The sequence below is a fragment of the Scyliorhinus canicula genome, chromosome 11, assembly GCF_902713615.1.
Source record: "Scyliorhinus canicula chromosome 11, sScyCan1.1, whole genome shotgun sequence".
Lineage (NCBI taxonomy): Eukaryota > Metazoa > Chordata > Chondrichthyes > Carcharhiniformes > Scyliorhinidae > Scyliorhinus > Scyliorhinus canicula.
Genome location: NC_052156.1, coordinates 125,664,979 through 125,687,678, shown reverse-complemented (window position 1 = coordinate 125,687,678; position 22,700 = coordinate 125,664,979). Strand labels below are relative to the sequence as shown.

Genomic DNA, 22,700 nt, shown 5'->3' with positions numbered 1-22,700 from the left:
CCCCCAACGGATCCGATTGGGTTTGAAGGATGTCAGCCAAGGAACAAAGCTTGATTTATTTTATTGCAAGACGTTGACAGAGAGGGCGGAACGTGGATGCTCAGTTTAAAACAAAGCTAATGGTTCACACGTAAGTATGGGGGAAAGGCTGAGAATGGTTTAATTTGTCCAGATACCGATAGTTCAATACAGCCATAAACACATGCAATAAAGTGAAGATAATCTGTATAGACAACACAGAAATATCACCCATAAATGACTCCCAACATTGTTGTCACCCGAATATGTATAATAGCCAACACAAATATCACTTGGCAGTAAAAGCACAAGGTGGAGAGAGTGTCCGCTGTTCTTTTCTAAGAGCAAACAATAACTTGAAGGTATCAAACTACTTGAACACAAAGGAATTGGGTGGATTCCATTTTTCTAAAGCAACGAGCTGCTTAAAACACAGAAGATGGGGTTCGGACAGTATGTGAGGTTGGTTTCGGTGTTTATGGGAGTAAGTTGGGGAAGAGCAGAACTCTGCACCCCCTCCTGACAGGGAGTGTTTCGTGATCGTTGGTGTGCCGGCGCTTTTGTCTCGTCTGTCCAACCCGTCTACTTACGCCGGATTCACTGTTTGCACATTAAAAATAATCACCCCAATTTAACATCGGGCAATAATTTTTAAACTGCTGGTACACACACACGCACAATTCATTAGTTACTGCGCGGTTAAGTGGTGGTTAAATTGTCTTGCGGCCACGGTAGCGTGAAGCGAGGCACAACTGTGGGGTACCTGGCTGACACCATTAGCCTAGTGACCCACACAACTTCGCCTTTTGTGTATGTGTGAGGGAGAGAGGGTCCCAGACATTGCTCAGTTGTCAGTCACTGCTGCTGCACATTAGGCTCGGGGTTGGCGAAACCGCAGTTCACGCCCTGATGTGATTGACAGGGCGGCGGGGCTGGCTCTCTGTGAGGAGGGGGTGGGACTGCTCGCTCGCTGGCTCTGGTCCCCCCCCCCCCCCCCCCAATGTGTGACAGATAGAGGGGGGAGAGCAGGAATCAGGCTCTCACAGACAGAGAGAGCGAGTCGAGCGCGGATAGCGGGAGGGAGCTGTCCCTATTCAGCCGGGGCTACGTCCTCTCGCTGTGTGTGCTGCCTCGAATCTGCCTTGGTGGCTGCTCTCGCCCTACTGGAGTTTCGCTTCTGGATTTCACACATCCCCGCTCTGAAGATGAGACTCTGCTCTTTACGCCTCTGAGCACGCGTTTGCCGACTGGAAATTTGTACTATATTTCTCTGCATCCCCTCTCCCTCCCTCTCTTTCTGTATTATGGGGAAAGAGCAGGAACTTCTGGAAGCCGCTCGGATTGGGAATGTAGCGGTGGTGGAAAAGCTGCTAACTGGCAAAAGGGGATTATTGGGCAGTGGTCCGGGCTCCATCCCACTCTCCAGCCTGTTGAGGTGAGTGAGTGAGGGAGATTCCCAGCCTCTTTCTTCTCTCTCTTCCGTTTCATTGATCAGAATGGAAAATGTGTATTTTAGTGCAGGCTGGCGTGATAAACGAGAACCAGCGGGAACACTTGCCCCAGACTTCAGAATTGGGGAAGTGAGAGGATTGTTCTGTGAATTTCCTACTCGGGGTTGATTTGGAAGAATGTGCAGTGGCGAGGCACCACTACTAGTCTTTCAAATGCTGGAGTGTGTTTTATTGGTGTTCGGTTTGTAACTGTGTGGATTATTATGGGTTGGTTGTTGCCTCCTTTAATCTCAATCTGCTCCCCCCTCCCCACAAAAAAAAATTCCTCAGCAAGTTTGGACATTTGACGTGACTCTTGGGATGGTGTGGCCATATTGGCCAAGAGTTTGTACAGGTACACAAGTGACTAAAGGTTAACGTGCCGAGTTGTGAACCGCAACATAACGTGTTTGCAGAAAAGTTGGCAGAATCATGTGCAGAGTTTATTTTGTCAGTACGTTTAAGTGATAGTTACTTTACAGACTATTTGGTTAAGTAAGATCTCTTCTCTCTCCCCCCCCCCCCCCCCCCCCAAAAAAAACCTATTCGGACGCCTGATGTTCCTGGAACTGAATATTGATCTGCAATATTATCCCAAATGGGTAAACACACTCGAGGAGGAAGGAGTTTGAAATACTAGAGAGGGAGTGTGTGGATGATGGGTGGGCACTAGGACCAGGCTCTGGAATAGGAACATCATGAGGGAAAAATGTAAAAGCTGCGGAAGGCTGGCGGTTACACACTCCCAACATCATCGAAAAAATACAATGTTTCCCATTTTGATACATGTATCAAAAAGGAAAAAAGAAAATGCCACAGCAACGAACCACCGTCCCCGCCGTGTTCACATTCGCTCCTGCTACAGTATCAGTCTCTGTTTGTTGTGAGGATTTTTTTTTTTGGAAAGGCGACTTTTGTGTTTGGGATGAGAGGGAAGAGGACAAAGCCGGCACGAGGAGGTAATTCCTCCTCCTCCTCCCCGCCGTGCCCAGCCCTTCCTTGATTTGTGTTCGACAATCGTGAGGGATGGGACTCCCCAGATGGAAAGCAGCGTTTACACCCCCCTCCCGGGCTCTGCAGGTTCACCGGAGATCTCCCCTCAACTGTTTAATCTGAATCTCGATGTCTCTCTCCCCCCCCCCCCCCCATCCCCCATCCTTTTTCCGATGTGGTAAATGGCTCTTGATGGATGGAGAGGGCGATGGAGCCACATGCACGGGGACCGAATGGAGATGCGTGTGTGTGTGTCACGGCTGAAGTTTATCTCGACCTTTCAGCTGGACGGCGCCGGTCTCGTTGAGACCCCGCATCTCAAGTCATTCGATAACTTTTTTTTATTTTTGAAATCCAAAGCGACAGATTCCTTTCTTTAGGTAGAGAAAGTCCTCTTATTTGCATAACATGGCGTTGGTTCAGCGACATTACTGCTGGATGTTTGGAATAGCTGGGATAGTTCAGCCGGGATGGTGGGTGGGTGGTTTAGGGATGAACATTGGACACATAACATGTAGGCTACATCATCCCAGTGCAACAGGGGTCATTTCCCACAGCACCTGGCTGCTGCTGACTGATAACCTTTAATTTCATGGATAATTGTTACACGTCTAAATTTGGAGAAGCTAATGATATATAAATATACACACACACATCAGTGTTCTCTACATATATCGTATATTTGTTCATTTATATATGTGTGCATCTTTTATATATCTACAAATTAAGATGTTTGTGTTATGATTTTACATAGATCGAGCGACAAAGCAGTCCTTGAACTGCAGGGTAACTATTGGAGAAGTACATAGATCTATGGGTTAACACCTATAAATGTTAGTGCTTCTAAAAGGAGAAATGATTCCATTACTGACGTGCTGAACTATTTTGGATTAGATGCATGAACTCATGAGAAGGTTTCGATTTATAAATACAGGGTTGCTAATCCTATAAGTTTTCAGTAACCCGTTGTCTTGATTACCTGGGGAATACAATCAACTGTGTGCACGTCATCGTTGCTCCTTGCAACAATTACTTGAGGATATTTACCCAGAAGTAGTAGTAAATCAGTAACCTTATCCAGGACCATGGAGATGACATGACGAACAATACTTCAGAACTTCATAGCAAGTGCCTCGACCCAGAATGACAGCATAGTCTTGACATCAGGACCAGTTAATCGTCATCATTATTAGATAAAGTGAATCTCCAGCAATGAGGGGACTAACTGAAGAATTATCAAGCAGGACAGAAACTCCTTTGTATTTGTACTTGGTTTGAAAATCTGTTGCTGCTGCTATGTGTAAATATCTTTGACCATTATGACCAAATACCCACTTTTCTTTTCTTTTCTTTTGCACTGATCCCTCTTTCATACGTTATTTGAAGTCCACATTTGAGTGTTTACATTTTTTTTGAAGATGAAACTATTAACATTTCTTCATCTGCTGGTTTGATAAACCTGACCTTTGCTTTCAATAGTAATGAAAAGAATTTCAACATTGCTGTAGGATAAGGATCTGGTGCATATAGGGCTAATGTGGGACTGAGTACAGTAACGGGCACACAGTGATGTAGGGGAGCACATGACTTGCAGACTCAGTCAAGTGTTGCGCAGAGCTGTGTGTAACAACAAGCATGGAGACAGCACCAGCTTGCACCCTTTACTGTATATTTGTAGTTCAAAAAACCTACAGTTGACCTATATATGACTACGCAGACTTCTTCAGACCTACTGGAGTATAACAAACATCCTATAACATGGTGTCAATGGTGTTGTTAATCACACACAACTACAGGTTTCTGAATACGCCAACAACAACAAAAAAAGAGTACCCTGTCTGGGAGTTCAGCGCTGAACTGTCTTCTCTCTTTGCGGAGCAGGTTTGTCATTCTCGTTGCAGGTGCTGGAACACCTTCCATGGACAGATCAGCCACCCACCCAGAAGGCCTCTACTGGAGGATGTAAAAGTGAGCGAGCTGCAGGCTGATGAGTCTTGAGCTCTTGTTCTGACAATGGTACATCAGGTCAACACTGCAACCACCAAACATACATTGCAACACCCAGCCAGCATGCCAGTTATCTGGAACATGACAGCAGCCTTCCATTGCTGACAGTGAAAGGCAAAGGTGAGCATATCAGTAAACACCATTCTCGTCATAGGAATGCTTATCCTCCACTGTAGAGGACATCGCCACGACTCACCTGACAACCGAAGAAGCAAAAGGAATCACCAGGAGATTAGCATAGCGTTTGTCCAACCTGCAAGAAATGAGTTCGGGTAGCAACCACCGACCAGCATAACAGCTGAGCTGACCAAATGCGACTCAACTCAAAAGAATGGAAGAAAAGAATGAGAACATATTCAGATGCCAGAAGAACCAGCAGTGATAGAGTCTGCCAGTCCACCGTCAGTAATGCTAACAAGAAATGGAAGGGTCGTGAGGCATCCAGACTGTCTGAACCTTTCAATTCAAGGACTTGAAGGGAGGAGATGGGGGTAGTGATAATGTAGTAATGATGTAAATGTAAGACATAAAGTAAAGTCGCCATTGTCCCAGATGACAATGGGCTGCTTTTCCCTGTTGAGGGGGGAGAGCTGACTGGTGGTGAGTTAGAAAATAGAAAGATACAGCACAGAACAGGCCCTTCGGCCCATGATGTTGTGCCGAACTTTTGTCCCAGATTAAGAACAAATTAATCTGCACCCCATCATTTTACCGTAATCCATGTACCTATCCAATAGCAAGAGTTAAGCCGACGATCACCACCACTCAAGCGAGCAGCAAGGTTGAGAAGGCGGGAGCCTTCATGAAAAACATCAGCCGCTATGGGAATAGAACCCACACTTTTGCCCCTACTCTGCATCACAAACTAGCTGTCTAGCCAACTGAGCTAAACCAGCCAACTGAGTATAAGGTAGACTATAATCACTTAAAATATATTGGATAAAGACTGGGGGTGAGGGGGTGGAGGATGATGTAGTATAGGGTTAATGTGGGACGCAGTACAATACTGCCCACACATTGATGTAAGAGAACACATGACCTGCACTCAGGGTCAGTTTAGTGTTAGACTGAGCAGTGTACCAGCAAGCATGAAGATAGTTTCTGGCTTGTACCCCATTACTGTAAGTAATTGTAAATAGTTTTAAAGATTCAATTTTTAAAAAACTTTGTTAACCTACACATGACTACCAAGACTTCTTCAGACCTACTGAACTGTAAGTAAAACTACAACAATTGACCTGCAATGACAACAGAGATATCTTCATCTTACAGAAGTTTATAAAAAAACATGCAAATTGTACTTTTGGCAGAAGACATTTCGGAAACAATAGAGACCAACAATGATCTCTAAATTAGATACAAGCTAGAAGACCAAAGTATTGAAAAGAAAACTGAGGTGGTGTGAAGCAAGTGTAAGTTATATCACTGCAATACTTTATAATTCTTGGAATATGATTTAGTTTATTTGTGAAGTTCGAGCATTAATATGTACTTTGATAATGATTTGGAAAATACAAAGCAATAGCAGACATTATTGTAATTCCATCTGTCCTTGATCAAAAGCTGGTGACCATCAAGTACTAAATGATAAATTCCTTGCACAAGTTTGAATCAAGATGCATGAAGTATTATTCGGAAAGGAAACTTGATAGCTGGTAAAGTCCTCAACTAAATGACTAGTGCTCCATATAGAGCACTCCATAGTGCTCCATGGCTGATGCAATTCAACGTGAGAAAATGTGAGGTCTTGCACTTTGGAAAAAAGAATCCAAGCATAGACTACTTTCTAAACGGTGAGAAAATTCATAATGCCAAAGTACAAAGGGATCTGGGAGTGCTAGTCGAGGATTCCCTAAAGGTAAACATGCAGGTTGAATCTGTGATTAAGAAAGCGAATGCAATGTTGTCATTTATCTCAAGAGGGTTGGAATATAAAAGCAGCGATGTGCTACTGAGGCTTTATAAGGCTCTGGTTAGGCCCCATTTGGAGTACTGTGTCCAGTTTTGGGCCCCACATCTCAGGAAGGACATACTGGCACTGGAGCGTGTCCAGCGGAGATTCACACGGATGATCCCTGGAATGGCGGGTCTAACATATGATGAACGGCTGAGGATCCTGGGATTGTATTCATTGGAGTTTAGAAGGTTAAGGGAGATCTAATAGAAACTTACAAGATAATACATGGCTTAGAAAGGGTGGACGCAAAGAAACTGTTTCCGTTAGGCGAGGAGACGAGTACCCGTGGGCACAGCCTTAGAATTAGAGGGGGTAAATTCAGAACAGAAATGCGGAGACATTTCTTCAGCCAGAGAGTGGTGGGCCTGTGGAATTCATTGCCGCGGAGTGCAGTGGAGGCCGGGACGCTAAATGACTTCAAGGCAGAGATAGATAAATTCTTGATGTCGCGAGGAATTAAGGGCTACGGGGAGAATGCTGGTAGGTGGAGTTGAAATGCCCATCAGCCATGACTGAATGGCGGAGTGGACTCGATGGGCCGAATGGCCTTCCACTCCTATGTCTTATGGTCTTATGGTCTTATATTATGAAAACAATTAAAACTGCAAAAGCCTTATTTGTTCCAGGTAATTTGTTTTTTAAAAGACCACACAGTGTGCATTTTTTCGTTTTATAATGCATGGACTTGTCCACCATAGCCTGTCTTTTTGTTAAATAGTTGGGTTTGTTCTTGCATTTAAGGTTAAAAAGCTCAAGATTTGCTGAGAAATGAAATAGTGTTTTTAGCAAGGGCCAAAGTGAACGAAGGCTCATAGTTCGTGACTTAAGTTTGAAGAAGAAAGAAGACTTGTAGAATAAGAAATAGTGATTAGGTGATGCCAAGGTGTTCAAATGTGTAGTTGGAAAAGGAAGACTCCATGTGAATATGATTCTGTGGTATTGAGATGCTAGAAGAAAACTGGTGTATTGATTCTTGTTGTTAACGTAATGGATACGCAAGAAATGTAGAATGATGTATTTGCAGCTTACAAAATGAACTATAGAGTAACTGAACACAAATATTCACAAAGCCGTTGTTCATCGGGATGAGGGTTCGATTGCCTCATAGATGCAACAAAAAGGTTGTCATCTAGGTGTGTTAGAAGTGGGAACGGTATTCAAGTCTTGGGCAGACTTGGACTTAGTGTAGAGTTGAGAGGTTGAAGAATAAAAACATGGACCACAAAAGAGGCCACTATAGCTTTTTTGAGGCAGTGCTACCAATGGAGAAGATGTGGAAATTCCATTTGAGTAGAGGCGGAAAAGGATTCTAAATGGCACAGTTGTGGGAGGAGAAAAGGTCAGTTGGGGAGGGGGGAGGGTGGGGGGAGAAGAAAAGGTATGTAGGAGTGTTTAGTTCCATTTTAGAGATTTGAAGAAATGAAAGTTGAATGTCAGTTTGTTCAGCATGCACAGATATTAGGAGTAATGGATATTGAAGAAATTAAATGAAATGAAAATCGCTTATTGTCACAAGTAGGCTTCAAATGAAGTTACTGTGTAAAGCCCCTAGTCGCCACATTTCGGCGCCTGTTCGGGAGGCTGGTACGGGAATTGAAACGTGCTGCTGGCCTGCCTTGGTCTGCTTTAAAAGTAGGCAAAACAATGGAGGAAGCACAATAGAAATATGAGTAAATGCAAACGACAAAATAATCAGTGAACATGAGATAAATTAAGTCAAAAATTGGAGAGTGGCAACATTAGAAGGATAAAGGTTTGCATTGTCGTCCCTATTCAAATGGAAGAGAGTATTAAAGTATACTTGAATCCTGCAAAGTGACCTCCAAAACCTGTAAATCATTGCCAATAAATATACAGATAATGGGACAAATGTACATGGCTTGAGACTGAGAAAGAGAACTTGCATTTGACTAGCATCTAAATATAGGATATCTTTGTTTCACAGCCAATATATTACATTTAAATTTTAGCCATTGTTTTTATGTTGGAAAACATTGCAGCCAACTTTGTTCAGTGAAGTCCTGTGAGGAGCAAATTATATCCATGATCCGTTAAGTCCTTTTTCGTCCTGGTCAAGTGGCTGATGGAATTGCTATTCAAACAGTGCACTATGATAGTTTACATTTGCTCAAACAAGCATTGGTTTAACTTTTTAAACAATACATGATATTTCTGACAATACAGCATTCCCTCAGTACTGTATTGAGAAAATTGCACACATGTATTGCTAACGTGTTGCCCAATCTTATCTCTGTAGCAAATTATGATGGCTACAAGTGCTTTAATTATATAAAATAACATCCTTGACGGTGCAAAGTGGGGAGTGACAGAGAATTCACCATAACCATGAAGGGGAGGGGGGGGACGGGGACGGGGGACTTTTGAGGTTTGGGGAAATTATCAGGAGCTTCTCTCTGTCTCATCTGAGTGTGCAGTGTTGATAGAAAAAGAATGTGGAAAACATGTTATCTGTCATTGCTGACATTCATCAGCACTGTGAGCACCAGTGTTCGCCCCAACCTTCTAACCCCTTCTGAGTAAAATTACTTGTCTTAATCAAGCTGCTGTTTTAACTGGATCAGCAGGAGGAAGAGATTCATAATAGAAATCTCCTCCTTCCAATCTGAACCAGTATTATCTGAGACAATACTATGGGGTCTGTTGAAGGTGTCTTGTCTGAGGCGTAAAACCTTCCTAAATCTGTCCTGTGGATAACTGCACCTATTCTGACCGTGATATTTTTTGAGTGTGAAACCAGTGAACTAAAATGACAAATTGAAAATATAGTGCCGAATTTTATTTCAGCACAATTTTCTGCAAATAAAAGGGGCTATTTTACTATGTTTTGCATAGATAGCAGCATCAGGCTGATTGACATTTTAAAACTCTGAAGTTTTGAGGGGCTCAGTGGATGTTGATAATTTGAGTGCCACTTTTCATCTACGCCAACCTGCCCAGCCTCCACTTTAAGGTTCTTTTGAAAAAAATCTAAAACAAATACAAATGGAATATTTCATTTAGTTTAGGTCATTAAATAAAAATGGAGTCAACCGTTTGGGATGAAATTCTTTTGTATGGCTGAATATTCCAGGCACTTGGATTACCAATTGAATAACAATGATTTCTACTGCACCCATCTGGTCTGAATTTTACACTGGGAGATTGAATCTTGGCTGCCCCAGCATACAAGTCGGGGGCAATAGACCAGTTACTGTATTACTGGATAAGTAATCCAGAGGCCTGGATAATCATCTGGAGATATGATTTCAAATCCTTACAGTTATGAAGTTGAACTCCGTCAGTTAACTAAAGCTGGTATAAAAAGACTAGAATCAGTCACGGTGACCATGAAGCTACTGTCATAAAAGCCCAACTGGTTCACTAATGTCCTTCGGGGAAAGTATCCTGTTGTCCTTGCCTGACTTGACCTACTTGTGTCTCCAGACTCTCAACAATATAGTTGACTCTTAACTTCCCTCTAGCTTATTTGCCATTTCAATTACTTGGATGAAACCGCTACAAAAAATATATCAGAATAAAGATGGGCAAATTAGCCAGTGTCAACTTGGCATCAGGCACAGTAAAGGCACACCCAAACACAGTTGACCCCCCAATGACTTATACACTAACATCCATCGGGTTTCTAATTGGCTTGAGGTGAGACTTCTACCTCCATCAGGCGGAAGCCTGGTCAGTGGGAGCTGTCAGCCAATCAAATAGCTGACAGTCCTCTGTTCCCAGCACCGCCATCCGGAGTGTGTGGCTGCTGCTGGGACTGCAGTAAAATGAGCTGCAATGGAACCAGTGTGGAAAGTTAATTCAGGGTCTCTCAGGAACCAAGCTAGCTGGTGTTATCAGGGTGGACAGGGAAGTGGGGTGGGGTGGGGGGGCAAGTGAGGAAATGCTGGGAGGGGGGAATACCCTGGGGGAAGGGGTGCCTTGTCTGGCACGGGGTGTCAAAGCAGGAACTCCACCCTTTTCTCAGCCACAGTCTCTCATGTTTCACTGGGTGGGGTTGGGATGCTTGCCCCCTGCTCTCCCCCCCCCCCCCTCCCCCACCACCTTGGATGAAATTCTAGCAATGGTGCAAGGTTCTCTATAAGTAGTCTGAGACTCAGTTGGCCTATGAATGAGGAAACCTCTATCTGCCCATCCATGTGTAAACTTGCAGATGTTGATGGCTAGACATTGGAAATGGTGCTGCTGCCATAGTGCTCAGTTTTACGCTGCCTTGACCTGCCAACATTCACCTGGGGGTGAGGCGGGCGGGGCATTGTGTCTTGATCTTCACAATAAAGCCTCTCAAATTAATGGGACACTGCAACCTAGGGCGTTCTGAGTAAGGAACTACTCTGATTAGTCTCTCTCAACCTTTATAGAGAATGTAGAGTTAAGCTATTATGAGCTTTGTGTTATAAGTGTGGGTCTTTTTCTTACTGTATAATCTTTTGTATACAGTGCACTTCCTGAAATGCACTCTCTAACATATTCCCTGTCTCATTTTGTTGATATAACTCCTGTTACAACCTGGTGAGAAGGGATGAACTGACACCCCTTGATTCAACCTCATTAGATGGCCACAACAAAAGTTTAAGTTTCTTTTTCAAATCCAAGTGGGAGATATAGGAGGGATGTCCGAGGTAGGTTCTTTACTCAGAGAGTGGTTAGGGTGTGGAATGGACTGCCTACTGTGATAGTGGAGTCAGACACTTTAGGAACTTTCAAGAGGTTATTGGATAGGCACATGGAGCACACCAGAATGACAGGGAGTGTGATAGCTTGATCTTGGTTTCGGACAATGCTCGGCACAACACCGAGGGCCGAAGGGCCTGTTCTGTGCTGTTATGTTCTATGTTAAGTGTAATTTATAATTTAAGAGATGTGCAATAGGGAGCCATTCGGGATTCAAAAAGCAAATTTATTACCGTTAAAGTTGAGAAAAATAACAAGGTGACATCAAACATTCATTCGTCATGTTCCCCCCCCCCCCCCCCCCCCCCCCCCCCCCTTTCTCCACCTCCCCATACACACCCACACTGGAATTAAGTGTCCTTTTGATTGTTCCTGAAGTGTAGATTTTAAATGTTGTGGCTGATTTGGGTTGGCTACTTTCTTTGATGTGGTCAGATGTAGAAGATGTTGCAATTATTACGAGATCTCAGATCGCTGACAGGTTTTTTTGGTAGAGTTAGATTTTTAGTACAGTTAGCTTTTCGAACTGGGTGACACATTTATTCCAAAAGAGGGAGAGAGCCCTCAGCTTATTTCCTCTGCTGAAGACCTTCTGGCCTTTGTCACTTGCAATCTCCCTCTATTGGTTGGTAGCCTTGCCCTACGTACCTTGCCCTGAAATACTCCTCCAATTGTGTACTTCCAAGAGACTTTGGGTGGGATGGCCTGTGGCAGCAATTGCTTCAATATTTAGTGCTTTGCATTTTTTATGTCTCTTCCTTAGTAAGTTACGAGTTTCAATATGTGTCTGGGATATAGGAAATGTCTCTCCCTTCACACTCGCCTGAGGGTGAATTGTCAGATTCTTATTCACAATTAAATGAGGCCTTGCAATTTTAAGCAGCTTACTTTGTCTGTTAAAATTGAAAAATTTCTAATCAGTTGAGAGTTGAAAAATCATCATGGTTTTTAAAACTGAAGGGGCATAGCCTCTTAATGCCATTGTTTGGAAGCAGCATATACTCAAACTCACGATGCTACTCTACCCATAATGCTGCAAACCTTTGGCCTAGAATTTCCTTTGCAATTGTGCACAGAGGTATGTAGAATGCAGGATAAAACAAATAGGCAAGCAAAAACATTGTTGGGATTTAGGGGTTGAGTGGCACGTGCAAGTATTTCCAAATTTGCCCGTTCTTTTATGACCTGGCAGAGGGGCTAATAGATGAATGGAACCGTTAAAAATAACCACAATTTACCTACCAAACATTGTATGTAAATTTTCTGCAGCCGTGCTTGCTCAGAGGCTCTCTTCGGTTTATGGTCATGATTTTTTTAGGCACAGCAGGAAAGTGTTATTTTTCTGGCATGTTACTGAGTTTTTAAAAAACATGGATTCTCCTGAGACCTGCGCTGTACTTTTCTTGAATGTATTTTGGGCACGTAACATTAAAAATTGAAATGCTTCCTTGATATGCAGGTTCTTAAACATGCTGCACCAAATGTACATGAACAATGCTTGAATAGGTTGAAACTTTAATTTTTAGCACAAGAAAGAATATATGATGTGAAAGACAAAATATTGTGGATGCTGAAACTCTGATCTATGAACAGAACGTTGGAAATACTCAGCAGAATCATGCAGCATTTGTGTAGAGGGAAACCGAGTCATTGTTTCAGGTCAGCGACCTTTCGTCACAACTAAAAAATATTACAGAGAATAGTTTTTAGCAAGTATACAGTGGCAGGGTAAAGGGGGGGGGGGGGGGGTGTGGAAGGAAAGAACAAAAGGAAAGGTCCATGATCGGGTGGAAGGATAGGTAGGAGTGATTAAATATGATAGTGTCAAGCAAAAGGTGGGTGGTAATGAAACAAAACATAAAACGGTAAATGGCAAAAGCATAATCGATATCAACATCTGTCCAAATTGAAAGGTTTTATGATCTGATATGTTAAATTCAATGTGGAGTCCATAAGACTGTAACATGCCTAATTGGAAGAGGAGTGTCTGTTCCTTAAGCTTCACTGGGGGAGTGTAGGAGGTTGAACACAGGTTGAAGGGACTGTGGGGTGGGAAATTAATGTTGGGGTGATCCTGAACTTGCAGAGTAAACAGAGGTGTTTTGTGAAGGGGTGACCCACGTTGATGGGATATTAATCTTGTTCTTAAGGTTAAAAAGATGGAGGGAATTGATTAACTACCTTGAGCACCTATAAAGAGAGACTTCTGGGACACTGGGTTTTGTGAAAGGAGGAGGCAGCTATTTCTAATGTTGCATCATGTAATAATTCCAGTATTAATTTGACTCCCTACTTCAAATGGCTTCAAAATGAATTAGCATGGTAGCAGCAAATGGTTGGCTAAAGATAAAAGATTGGAAACAAAGAATTCTTTTTCAGACAGAAGATTATAATCAGAGTTACTTTTGTGGAAAATGGTGGATGAAAGCTAGAAAAGGGTATGATTACTCCTGATTACTCACCGCTGTTCTCTGAATCTGAACTTTACGATCACTGGAAAAATAGTGAGTGTGTGGACACATGTTACGGCGTTACTGAAGAGAAAAGGAGGTATGGCTTTGGCATTGTTGCTTCCTGGTAAAAGTAGAATCAGCAGCAAAGTATTTTGTCAGTTGGATGCCTGTTAGCTGGATAGTGTTGAAGGCTTGGATGTTCAATTAAGTTTCATGGATAAAATGTACAAGAAAAATGATCTATTGGGTGCATGTGGCATGGTCAGACTTTGATAGATTTAAAAAAATGTATATATTGCATGAAGGAATATATCATGGAATTTAACAGACTACAAAAAGATTGCAGGAATTCAATCTGGAAATTCTTTGTTCAATGCTTGGGTTCAAGTTACTGGATTGTGCTAAGGATTGTTCCATATGGATAGATTCCCATTGAGCGATATTTCTCTGTTCGATCTGTCTTGCTAAATGCCAGCCAACTCGAGTGAAAGTAGATCCAGCAATGTTCCAGCAGTACCACAAAGGGAAGCTTTCGGGCATCTTTAAGATGCATCTTGGTTGTCTTTGGGGAAATTCTATAGAATTTGAGCAATTTGCGTTATATATACGATTAAAGGGGAATTTTGAAGATTGGAAGTTGTGGTGATATGCATCACTAAATACACAAGGGGTGAATGTAGATACACTAGAACTGATTAAACACTAGAGGGAGCACCAGAGACATCATGACACACAGTCATTCAACCAATAGGTCATTAAGATAGGACATGACCAATGGGCAGTCAAGACACACCCAGAGGTGACACTACCACAAGGGGGCTACCCATATAAAAGGACAGGGCACACATGCTCTTTCTCTTTTCCATAGACGACACTCAGAGAGACAGGGGCAGATCAGGAAGCATCACACCCACCGCATGGATTAGAGCAGACTGGTTAGTTAGATTGAGTTACTATAGCAAGATTAGCAGGAGAGTTGAACTCAAGTCGGAGAATTGTTAACTACACTATCTCCAAGTCTGAACCTTCCTTTGTCAGAGTATACAATGAGGAAGCAGCTTATGAAGCATAACACAACAGAAGTCATTCTTTCGAAGCCTTGATATAGGCTTAGATATTAAGCAGAATAGTCTGAAGTTCTTGTCTACAAAGCTTTAATTCCTGTTCTCAATCTTGTTATTATGAATTCCTGCACACATTTTCATAATGAAGATTGCTTGTGTAAACTTGAACGATAATCACACCCTCCTGTCAGTGGTGACACTACAGTGTCTTTACAGGTGTGAGGGTGTAAGTTACAGCATGGTAAGTTGACATGGGGTAAGGAATCCAGTTCTAATTGTTGAAAAATAAATACTTTAACCTGGTAAGAACTTTCAGTAAAAAACTAAAATGCAAACTTTCCTCAAAGCACCGCATAGTGGAATCGACATTTTGAGGGTTCCAAACACTTGGAAGTGGAATGAAAAGGAAGTATAATGGTACCTCAGTCTAAAGTATTAAAAGTAGTACCCAGGTGTGACAAATCAGGAGAGTGTGAAGGGAACAGGTGCTTTATGCAAAAGATCAATATATTTGCTTTTATTTTTTTGGTCAGTTGCAAAAATATCTATGTTCTGTAGTGAGATATTCGGGCCTTGATGAAATTATCTGCGTGTACGAATGAAATGATTTAAATCTTATTTATTTAAATAATGTCAAACACCTTTAATGAGTATTTGTGTAAAAGATCGAGTGCCCAGATTCCTCCCTGCGATACATGCACAATCTGTAGAAAGCCCTGTGCGGTGTATGAGCTCAGGGTTAATGAAGTCCCAGTCTTTTGCTGTTGGCTGCTCCAAGCTCTGTTATTACAAAACGTTCAGTTTTGTTTTTCCCAGAGTCTTGGCTGAAGATCTCTGACTCCACTCTTGGTGATTCCCTGCCACTCTTGGTGATTCCCTGCTGTAAATTAAATGTACAGATGGTGTGAATCTGATTTTTTACTCGTCTCTCAGTCCGGAAGAAAGTACTCTCGAACACGTTCGTACTTTGGAATATCTTTTATTACGATCGGGGCCACCCTCTATGTATTCCGGGGAACCACCTTGGAGAGTGCCAAAGTTTTGCTCAAAACATCCTTCTTTTATATGTGTTGTTAGGGGGCTGTCCCTTGCATTCACTTGAGCTCGCCCCCATTACAAAGCGTAAATTTGTTATTGCACGAGTTCCAGTACATAATTTTACAGACTTTGGGGTTATCTATTGGCAATGAGTATGTAGCAGTCTTAGCTTAATTAGCAAGTGTTAGCTATAGTTGCAAGCGGCTCCCACATTTCATATCCTGTCATCTTCCTTGTTTCTCAAGGCTATTCAGTTTACAGTCATGAGTCGGTTCACGACTTCAAATACCAACTCCCTTATCTCAGCAAGTTCATTATCCTTCAATAACAAGCTCCTACACTTGCGATTTTCCACTAATGTATCCCATTCATTCTGGCTCTTAAGCTTTGCTTCACATCCTCAATGGAAGGTGTGATGAAGTTATCACTGCATTGTTAATTTTTGGGACCTTGAACTTATTAGAGAAGAATCATTTTGCTCTCCATTATAATTGCGTTCTGCTCTCAGTTCCAAAATGCTCTACAGTATTGTATTCCTTGATCCCAAACTGTGAGACGACCATCAAATTGATGATGTGATGAAGATTGTTTTGTCAAATTATTATGGACGTTGAGGCAGGTCTGACTGCTACTGTATTAAAATTAACCTTGATTCAAAAAAGAATCATTTTATGGATATTAATTGTTTTTAGTTACAAAGTGGCTAAATAGAGGATCAGGGATGCCGCATAAGTAAGATTCACCAGACCTAACTATGGCTTTATGCAAGAACCATTCAATGAAATTGTCATTACTTGTCTTTTTATTGTTGTTGAATAATTCAAATAGTAATTTGAAAAGAAAAGTTATGTACTGATTGTAAAATAAGGTTTTCTCAATTAAGAACTGTTGAATAAATAAATCCCGAGCAATGTGTTTTGGAAAAGATATTGTCGGTGTTTGCTTTTCAGTTCTGGCTTTTCTGAGACAGATCTGATGGGACAGTGTCATTGAGTGGAATTGAATAGATCAAACAAGCAAAGACTGGCTCAGAGTGCTCACTGCACAGACTGTTTCCTCAGCTGTGAGCTGGCTTCTTGTAGCAGATTGAATTAATGCTCTGGTGGATAATAATGCTGCTCTTGAACAGAAAATGTGGTAGTGGGTGATTATAACCGTTTAGCCATACTGTGACTTTCTGTTGATCATTTTACTTTTTAAAAAAGCATACATTTTTAAATGTTTTACTCCTAATGATTTATGATGGCACTCCACCATGTTTGATTGTGGAGACACACGATGTGGGATCTTATTTTGCTTGTGCTGCAAGAAATTGGGGGTTTGGACCAATTACCCCATTAACACTCTGATTTTGAAATGATATCCATATTAGCGACAGTTCTATTTTATTCAGCATTAGCAAAACTTGACGCATGCTAATATCTGAACAGCCATATTGAATAGCAATGGCATTATCATCGAATCTGTTTGGAAGCATGATCTCAAATGTGAGGCATAAAAAATGCAGGCTAAGATGAATATAAAATCTGAAGATCTCAATTAATTAGTATATGGTGTGCAGAATTATGCTATTGAAGAAGTATTGACACTTGAGACGATGAAATGCAGATTAGTGTGATTTTTAAATGAATAAATACGAATAAAGGCTTTAAATTTTATTTGTTAGAAAATTGAAGATTGTTGGACGATGTGATTGAAATGTTTAAAATTATGATAGGACATAAAGCATAGATGGAAATCGTGGCAGCACGGTGGCACAGTGGTTAGCATTGCTGCCTACGGCGCTGAGGACCCGGGTTCGAATCCCGGCCCTGGGTCACTGTCTGTGTGGAGTTTGCACATTCTCCCCGTGCCTGCGTGGGTTTCGCCCCCACAACCCAAAGATGTGCAGGGTAGGTGGATTGGCCACGCTAAATTGCCCCTTAATTGGAAAAAATAATTGGATACTCTAAATTTTAATTTAAAAAAAAGCATAGATGGAAGTCGATTGTCTCCAGTCATTGAAGAGTTCCAGTTACAGATTTAACATAAATGTAGAACAGATGGAAGGCAAAACTTATTTGCACAGAAAGAATTGGAAGCCCATGGAATTAATTTCCCTTGTTCATAAGGCTGAAATTCTGATCTTTCTGGATTAGTTTGGATCGGTGGTTGAAAGTATTTGGGAACAATTTAGGTAAAGATAAGATCTGTTTAGTCATGGGCTGGGTAGTTCCTGACATTGGTTGGTGGAGCTGAATTACTTGTTCTATAGAATCCCTACAGTGTAGAAGGAGGTCATTCGGCCCATCGTGTCTGCGCTGACCCTCTGAAAAGCACTCTACCTGGGGCCCACTCCCCACCCTATCCTCCTTATCCAGCAGATTGATCAAGACCAGTCTACCTATCCTCATTTCTGGATTGTGGGAGCAAGCCAGAGCACCTGGAAAAAAACCCATGCAGACACTGGGAGAATATGCAAACTCCAAGCAGTCACCCAAGGTCGGAATCAAACCCGGGTCCCTGGCTCTGAGGCAGCAGTTCTAACCACTGTGGCACCGTAACATTGTTAAGGTTATAATTGCGGTGAATACCGAATGGTTGGTTACTGAGCAACATGGGAAAGAGCTTGGGACTTTCTAGTTTTGGTTACAAGGGAAATATGAGTAAACCATTCAGCCCTTTGAGTTTGCTCTACCATTCAACTAGATCATGGCATGGTGGCGCAATGATTAGAACTGCTGCCTCACGGCACCGAGGATGTGATTTCAATCCTGACCTAGGCCACTATCCGCGTGGAGTGTGAACTTTCTCCCCGTGTCTGTGTAGGTATCACCCCACAACCCAAAAAGATTTGCAGGGTAGGTGAATTGGCCATGCTAAATTGCCCCTTAATTGGGGGAAAAAAAGAATTGGGTATTTTAATTAAAAAAAAAACCTAGATCATGGCAGATATTCTACCTCGATGCCATTTTCCTGCACAATCTCCAAATCCTTCAATGTCTCACTATCTAGAAATCTACCAATTACTGTCTTGAACATACTCATTTACTGAGTGTGTACAGCCTTCTGGGGTAGAGAATTCCAAAGACCACCCTCTGGAAGAAATTTCTCCTCATCTCGGTCCTAAATAGCGTATGTTTTTTTCCGAGGCACTGTCTCCTGGTCCTAGACATCCCCAGTCAGGGGAAAACTCTTTCCTCTATCTACCTTGCCGAACCCTGTGAGAATAGTATGTTTTGAAGAGATTGCCTCACATTCCTCTTAACTCTCAAGTATATAGGCTCAGTCGTCTCAATCTCTGCTCAAAGGCCATCTCGGGGAACAGAATGGTGAACCTCATTGCACTCACTTCAGATGGCAAATATATCCTTCCTGGGGTAAGGAGACCAAAACTGTACACTATATTCCAGGTATTGTGTCTTACCAGGGCTCTTGGTAAGATAGCACTTGGCGCAATTGCAGGAAGACCTCTTTACTCCTGTATTCAAATCCTCTTGCGATTGAAGGCGATCACATAATTTGCCTTCCTAATTGTTTGAGACACTTGCATGCCAGTTTTCAATGACTATGAATAAGGATACCCACATCCCGTTGGAAATCAGCACTAGCCATTCTCTCACCATTTACAAAATGCTGCGCATTCTGTTTTGCTACCAAACTGGAAAACTTCACATTTTTCCACATTATCTTCCATCTTCTATGTTCTTGCCCACTCACTTAGCCTTTTGAAATTTCAGTGCATTTTTCTTGCAACTCTCCTTCTCACCTAATTTTGTGTTGTCAGCTCACCGTTTCGACCCATGTCCAAATCATTGATGTAAATCGAAAATAGCTGGGGCCCAAGCACTGATTCTTGCGTGAGCTCAGCCTGCCAACCGAGAATAACCCTTGCACTGTTTTCTGTCCGTTAACCGATTCTCAACCCATACCACTGTATTACCCCTAATCCCATGCGCTCTAATTTTGTTTACTAACCTCCAGTGTGATACGTTATTGAGAGCATTCTGAAAATCCAAATCAGCCGCATGCATTGGTTTATCCCCATATCTATTCTGCTTGTTACATCCGCAAAACAGTTTGTAAAACATGATTTTCCTTTCACAAATCAATGTTCACTCTTCTCAACCCTACCATTATTTTTTTTAAGTGTTCAGTTGTCGCATCCCTTATAATTAATCCTAGCATTTTCTCAATCAAACAATGGGGTAACATTTTGTATCCGTTAATCTGCAGGAACTGTTTCTGAATCTGTCGAATTTTGGAAGATGGCCATCAATACATCCGCTATTTCTTCAGCCACATCTTTCAACATTCTGGGGTGTAGATGCATGGGGTTTAGCAACTTTAGTTTCACTAATTTCTCTAGGACTACCTTTTTTTTTTACGAATATAGTTTCTTTCAGTTCCTCATTCTTTCGAATACCTTGGGCGCGATTCTCCGTCCCCCATACCGGGTGGGCGAATCGCGGGAATGCCGGGCGATTCCTGCCACGCCACCCTGGCACCCACACGCGAATCTCCTACCCCCCCCCCCCAAATGGCATGCTGCGTTTTACGACAGGCCTGCTTGGAGAATCGCCGCTCGCCGTTTCTAATGGTCGAGTGGCGATTCTCTGGCCCGATGGGCCGAGCAACCTGCCCAATGCGACTGGTTCACGCCGGCGCCAAACACACCTGGTTGCTGCCGGCGTGAACAGCGCGTGAACGCTGCGTGTGCGGCCTGTGGGGGTTGGGGGGGGGGGGGGGGGGGAGGGAGGATCGAGCACCAGGCGGGTGCTCGGTGGGCCGGCGTCTCTAAAAGACGCACTCTTTTCCCTTCGCCGCCCCGCAAGATCAATGCTCCATGTCTTGCGGGGCGTGCGTGGGGAGGACGGCAACCGCAAATGCGTGGGTTGGCACCGGCCAACCTGCGCATGCGCGGGTGATGTCATTTAAGCGCCGCCGGCCGCGTCATTTGACACGTGCGCCAAGGCCCGGTGTGTGAAATTACACGGTGCCGCTCCTAGCCCCCTGGGGGTGGGAGAATCGGGGGCGAGGAGCGGCCTCCGACGCCAGAGTGAAACACTCCGGCTTTCACTCCGGCGTCGGCACTTGGTCTCCCGTTGGGAGAATCACGCCCCTTGCTTCTCGTATTCCTGGGATGTTTTTGTATCTTCCTCCATGAAGATGGATGCAAATTATTTGTTTAGTTTCTCTGCCATTTCCTTATTCTCTATTATGCAAATTTCCTTTTTACATTCCCATAGAGAAATTTATAGTCTGCTTTTATGTCTTTCGCTAGTTTGCTCTTATACTATTTTCTTTTTCTTTATCAGTTTCTTCTTCTCCTTTAAATTCTTTAAAAAAACTCCTAGATTTCTGGCAACATTATAACTTTGTACTACATCAATCTTAAACTTGTTAGCCAAATTTAGATCATTTTTACTGTTGGTTTTTTGTGCCTCAAAGAAATGTATATTTAATGTAAACCATGTATTAACTCATTAAATATTAGCCATTGCTCGTGTACCATCATATCTTTTAATGTAGTTCCTTGATCTACCACAACTTGCCTCTATATCTTTGGAGTTTCCTTTGTTTAGATTTAAGTCCCTTGTTTTGGATTGCAATGCATCACTTTCAAACTTTAACTTTTACATGATATTGTGATCACTCTTTACAACACAATTGTTAATTAGCCCTTTCTCATTAGCTCGTCAACAAACTGTTCGAGAAAACCATTTCATAAACATTCAAGAAATTCATCCTCAACAATAGTGGTAATTTGGTTTACCCTGTCCACATGTGGATTGAGGTCACCGTGATTGCTGCATTACCCTTGTTACATGCATCTCTAATTTCCTGATTTATAGTGTGCTTTGCATTACCAGTACTGTTTGGTTGCCTATAAATAAATCCCATCAATATTTGTTGCCCCGTGCTGTTTCCTAGCCCACCCAAACTTATCTAAGATTCTCACTCACTAATGTACTGATTTATTCATATTCAGTAGCAGAATATTGTGCCCCTGTTTGGTCAAGATCATCTCACATACACCCAGCCGAATGCTATCATACATGTCATTACTGTAACACTAGCTCAACACCGCTCCCTCTGCTCCGCATATCCGCCGACTTGCAATAACCCAGAAAATGATAGAAACATTCCTCAATGGGCCCCACCTGCCACTTCATGCTGATCTATTCAGCCCACTCAAAGTGCAATTCCCATCAAGAAGGCTGATTTGGAAAAACACTCCTACACAGGACTTCAGCACAAATTCCAGCTGGACAAATGAATGGGAATCATTGGACATGACAAACAAGCACCTGGCCTCAAACCCAACAAAAGGGCTGCCTGGTTTTAACCTTCCAAGAGAAGAGTGATCTACCCAACCACGGCCCCTGCTTGGCCATCCTCCACAGATGGGACATTAGTGTCAGCCCCCCTGTGTACCTGTGGGAGCGAGCAAATTCAGTACCACATCATTGATGCATGGCAGGGAAATATTGATTGGGATATCTAGTTCTGTTTCAGTTGTTTGTCCCATAATCCATAACATGTGTCATCCAGGTCATTTTTATTGTGTGCAGTTTTGGTCACCTCATTATAAGAAGGGTGTGGAAGCATTGGAAAGGGTGCAAAGGAGATTTACCAGGATGCTGCCTGGTTTGCAGGATAGGTCTTATGAGGAAAGGTTGAGGGAGCTAGGGCTTTTCTCTTTGGAGCGGAGGAGGATGAGAGGCGACTTAATAGAGGTTTATAAGATGATGAGGGGGATAAATAGAGTGGACGTTCAGAGACTATTTCCTCGGGTGGATGTAGCTGTTACAAGGGTGCATAACTATAAGATTCAGGGTGGGAGATATAGGAGGGTTGTCCGAGATAGGCTCTTTACACAGAGAGTGGTTAGGGTGTGGAATGGACGGCCTGCTGTGATAGTGGAGTCAGACATTTTGGGAATTTTCAAGCGGTTATTGGATAGGCACATGGAGCACAACAGAATGACAGGGAGTGGGATAGCTTG

At 42.6% G+C, this 22,700-nt stretch overlaps 1 protein-coding gene across 12 annotated transcripts in view; it reads left to right on the top strand.

The window, feature by feature from the left end:
* The first annotated feature begins 987 nt into the window (after positions 1 to 987).
* anks1b (ankyrin repeat and sterile alpha motif domain containing 1B) overlaps positions 988 to 22,700 on the top strand; it is a 1,080,298-nt gene continuing 1,058,585 nt past the window's right edge. For 2 of the 12 annotated variants that reach the window (XM_038811312.1, XM_038811303.1), the window contains exon 1: positions 1,006 to 1,453. In XM_038811312.1, the coding sequence (XP_038667240.1) occupies positions 1,323 to 1,453 (131 nt within the window). In that variant the 5' untranslated portion in view covers positions 1,006 to 1,322. Of the gene's footprint in view, positions 1,454 to 22,700 lie in introns of all 12 variants that reach the window. The other 10 variants (XM_038811325.1, XM_038811304.1, XR_005462295.1 and 7 more) reach the window with 9 other exon arrangements.